The following is a 5,000-nucleotide window of genomic DNA, read 5'->3' as shown; positions in this document are numbered from 1 at the left end:
AATGATATTCAAACCGTGTCTATAGACCTGTTTATTCAGACAAAATAAACCAATTTGAATTTTATCAGTATTGTATTTTTAGCAATGAATGATGTTTACATTATATTCACTCCACACCTTCCACCATTTCCAACCCTGTATATACTATACTAATTATATTAGTTTAAATGTAAGTATGAAAATGAATGTCTTTTCATAAGAAAAGGAATTTAATTTTGCTAAGCCTAGACTCTTGGAAATGACCTGTTTACGAGAACTACCTCGTTGTTTTGTTGAAATTCAGTAGTTTTCCAAAGTTCCCAAACTTACGTACAAGAATACTGTTTCAGAATTATACTTTCATTTTGGTAAGATTTGTTGTTTTATTGATTGTCAAAAATGCAGAACAAAGTGCTTCCTGTATGAGTTCATTAAGAGATGGAATACTTCGCATTTTAAGGGACAGTTGGCAACCCTATGCCTAATAGTACTTGGAATCATTTGTCAATAGCCTCCACAAACTTCAGTCATTACAGCCCAGTCGGTAACTTATTTATTGTTTCCCAGTGAGATGCATGGCAGAAAGAGTGAGCAGAGTTGCCATTTACTCAGTGTGTCCAGGCGGACTTTTTCATACTTTCCAAAGGAAGCTATTTACACTTACTTTATGGGTAAACATGCAAATGAAAGATAGTTTGTATCCGTGCATGGGTGATTTGTCCTGAAAGGGACCATATCAAACAACACTGGTCATAGTGTTCCAGCAAAGGCCAACAGATGTTGATCTCATTGTTGGCAAGATGGAGCTTCTACTGGTTCCTTGATTAATTATATATCACCAGGGAAGTCTACAGACTTGCTGTCTCATTGATATGTAAATGGTGGAGATTCTAGGCCTATGCTTGAGCATTGCTTCTGAGTCAATGTGGGTACTTTATTTAATGTCTGATGACACTGTTGCCCTTCATGTGCACAGATGAGCTCTTAAGGTAGTATCATTTCAATTCCTTTGTAAGGCAGTATTGTTATTTTTCTAGATCTGTATGTTGTCCTTTTCTGGACAGTTACCCATGCATCCTTATAAGTATACTTGCTTGTATGCAAGAGAGGAAGAGAGGGGGGGTGGCTTTGATATATGTAATTTTGTTCCTTACATGTCAAAACATACAGATACCAAAGAAATGGTTACTGATAGCTGATCTGAAATGCGCTATATATCCTTTTTACTAGTATATGTTGGACTTACAGCTTTTAGAGTCACCAATATTTGTAATATCTAAAACATCTTGAATATATAGTGCATAGGAAGTAAGATTTTTGTTTCTTCTTGATATATGTATGAATATTTTTTTTTTGTGTGTGTGTGTTTGTAGGTATCTTCTTTAGAACTTCTGATGTAACTATTATTATCAAGTACACCATGTATAGTTGTATAGTAGTTTATTGACTATAAGAAGTGACTTTTGTAAAGTGGGTCATTATTGAAATATAACCTTTTCATTACATAGTGATGATATTATGATTTAACTTTTTAATGTCATTATAGGTTTTAATTTGATTCTGCTCATGATTTTGACCTTTTTTTTGCTTTAGATTTGGTGTTGATGAAAGGGCTATGGCTTTTTTCCCAATTCTCTTTTTTTTTTTCTTCTTCTTCTTTAACACTTATGAATCATTATTTCTTTTCACTTATGTAGCGATTAGATTTGGCATTTGAAATAGTTGCTTGTAGCAATATTGCATTGTTTTGTCTTATTATTTAGAGTTGCTCAAGGCTTTATCATATGCTCAGCAGGTCTGCTTTTAGGTAATTTTGTTGGAATAGTAGTTTTTGATAGTTCTGACACAATACTGACTTCGGTTTACATGGCACCATTACTTTAATCTGGTTTGGCATTATAAATGAAAATGGATCTCATATTTTATCTATTAAGTCCTGTTGAAGTGGGAGGGGATGTATTGAGTCAAAATTCCAGATGGGTAGACATCAGTTGATCAGCTGAACACGGGGAAGGCGAAATGAGTAAAACTCGAATAAGCTATCAAATTCATCATCATGTAGGAGTCCATGTCAGGTATGGGTGCTAATTCTGAGTATATAATTACAGGTGCCACGTAACCCGACAGTCATGGCGCGGTGAGGTGGAAAATGGAGTGAGGGCAGGGAGTGTTGTGGCACCTCAAGATGGACCACTTGGCCCCTACCTCGGGGGTCAATTGGTATACCAATTGTAATGCCTTTGGGGAGTTACTGGGAAATCCTCAGATTCCTCCCATGGAATTGGGAGGGGTGGAGGTTAGTCGGCAGTTTATTCCACAATTGCACATGCACTATACCACACCACAGATATCAACTGGGGGTGTGCATTATGTGCAGGACCCTCGTAACCTTCACAGTCCTGTTGTTGATGAGACACAGATTAGTCAAGATGAAACACCACCAACACTAAATCCTGGGCTTCAGCCAAGAGCACGCCCAGCTTTAGGGGAGAAGATTACTTGTCAAGAGTGTGGTGCCACTTTTGCTTGTGGAGCAAATCTAAGAAATCACATGAGAATACATACAGGTGAACGGCCTTATGTTTGTGAGGAATGTGGTTTGTCTTTCACACAACGCTCAAATTTGCGGAGTCATAAACGTGTACATACCGGTGAACGGCCTTATATGTGTGGAATATGTGGTCAAACGTTTGCGCGGTCTTCCCATCTACCAGGACACATGCGAACACACACTGGGGAAAAACCTTTTAATTGTCCTCAGTGTGGCCGATCATTTGCAACCAACCAGATTATGAAAAATCATATGAGGACACACACTGGGGAGAGACCCTTTGTGTGTGATGTATGTGATGCCACATTTGCTCAGAGTTCATGTCTAGCCACTCACAGGAAAATTCATACAGGTGAACGTAATTTCAAGTGCAGCCAGTGTGGAAAGGCATTTATATCAAGATCAGGCTTGCAGACACATGAGAGGGTCCATACTGGTGAAAAGCCTTACAGATGTGTGAAGTGTGACAAATCTTTCAAAACTTCCTCATACCTTTCCAAACATAAGCAAAAATACTGTGGCAACAATGGATACAAGAACAGGGTTAGACAGCCAGATGCAAAAAAGCCAGGTCGTAAGCCGGGAGGCAACAAAAAAGGGGGCAGTAAGACAGGAAACAACAAAAAGATTAGTAAGTCAAAAAAGGCTGCAAAGTCGCCTGTAAGACCAGTAAAGAGAAGCAGACCCAAACGTCTGCAGAGAACAAGAAGGTATGTAGACAGTGAGTCAGAGGGAGAAGGAATAGATGAACTGACGGCTGTTGACCAGTTAGGTGGATCAGAATCCTCCTTGGTGAAGAAAAGTAATAAATCACTAGAGATGAGCTCAAAGGAAGAACATGAGAATGAGAAGCAAGATACAGTTGCTGAGACAAATGAACAGCAACAAGACCAGGAAGATTCTTTGGCATTTGAAGATAATGACAGAGAATATGATGAAAGCTGGCATGCCATAGATAGAAAGTTCCCTGAAGATATGGAAGCATATGGAGATGGGGAGATGAAACCCTACGAAGACAGCAATTTTGATCTTCAGGAATCTCATACACAAATTCCTCAGGTTCACAACCAGCTCCTACTTGCAAAAGGTATGAATACCCTCAAGGAAGAGCTAGAGCAGGGATTCCCTGAAACTTCTCCCCACACAACAGTAACTCTAGAAGGGCATCCAACTTCACTGGCAGCTGTACACGACCGGATCTCAGATGTGCTTCCTCCTGATGCCATCCAAGCCACAGAGGATCAGCAGCTTATATATGTTCCTAGAAAGAGTTCAACTGCTTGGTATTCTAGAAATTTTGTATAATGAAATACTTCTTACTACAATTCTGCTCAAAAAAGAAAGTCTGTAAGACTTTTATCTTTCTTTTTTTAAAAGAAGTGAAATTTTGATGTACAAATGTTTAGTGTTTGAATTTCACAATCAAAGTTTTATACTTGGTATTTTTTTATACAACTGATTGCCTAATACATAGAGATAATTATTTTTTCATATGATGTACTGGTAACTGCAAATAAGGTGAAAGTACTAATAAGGAGAGGTTTAAAGTGTAAATAGAACAGGGAGTATAATGACTAATAGCAAGTACTTTAAGAAATGTTTGAAATTTTGATGAAGAAGCATTTGCTCACTGAACTGTTTGAAATGTGAATTGAATGTTATGAAAATACAGTTCAAAATGCCTCTAGTTTTTATTTAATATAAATGTAGCATTTGATTTTAATGTTGGATATATTTTTAATACAATTAATGAAATTTCTTCTGAGTTTTAATGAACCTAGAAATAAGATAAGGATTTGTCTCCTCCCACATCCCCATTCTTTCTATCTCTCACTCTCACTCTCTCTTTCCCTTTCCCTTTCCCTTTCCCTTTCTCCTTTCCCCTCCATCTCCCTCTCCCTCTCCCTCATAACATTTTCCTTTTCTGCCTCTCTGCATCTCCCTTTCCCGTTCTCCCTCTCTGCATCTCACTTTTCCTTTCTCCTTCTCTGCATCTAACTTTCTCTTTCTCCTTCTCCCTCTCACTCTCAAACTCAGTCTTCTCAAACAAAATATTGATAGATGCTGATATTAATATTAGATGGAAATTCCTAGCTAGTTAATCTTATGTACTGAGAAAGAAACAAAGAAACCTATTCTACTTTCGTAGTATTCAAGATACTTGAGGAAGATGTTTTTATTGTTATTACAAAGGAAATTTAGGACTCCTATAGTATTTGAAGTTGTACTCTGCCTCACTGGCATCAACAACAAATGCAAGTCTAAAATTTTGAGACCATAGAGTTTATCAATGGAAATTTGAGCTATGATGCAGAATGTGCATCATTTTCTTGAAAAGCAAAGTCATATTCTATACAAAGTTATTTTTCTCTTTCACTCTATTAGATTTGTTGGTATCTTTATGCAGTATGCAAGTCTAAGGGATCAGTGACATTTCAAGATTTCAAGATAAGATTTTTTTCTGTTTTCA

At 37.4% G+C, this 5,000-nt stretch overlaps 1 protein-coding gene across 1 annotated transcript in view; it reads left to right on the top strand.

The window, feature by feature from the left end:
• Nucleotides 1-5,000, top strand: part of LOC113812926 (zinc finger protein 836) — a 25,189-nt gene that overhangs the window by 16,437 nt on the left and 3,752 nt on the right. The window contains exon 3 of the mRNA XM_070127718.1: nucleotides 2,088-3,832. Coding sequence (XP_069983819.1) covers nucleotides 2,165-3,832 — 1,668 coding nt within the window. The 5' untranslated portion in view covers nucleotides 2,088-2,164. The remainder of the gene's footprint in view (nucleotides 1-2,087; nucleotides 3,833-5,000) is intronic.

The sequence above is a fragment of the Penaeus vannamei genome, chromosome 12 (assembly GCF_042767895.1).
Source record: "Penaeus vannamei isolate JL-2024 chromosome 12, ASM4276789v1, whole genome shotgun sequence".
Classification (NCBI taxonomy): domain Eukaryota; kingdom Metazoa; phylum Arthropoda; class Malacostraca; order Decapoda; family Penaeidae; genus Penaeus; species Penaeus vannamei.
This window is presented reverse-complemented; position numbering and strand designations above follow the sequence as displayed.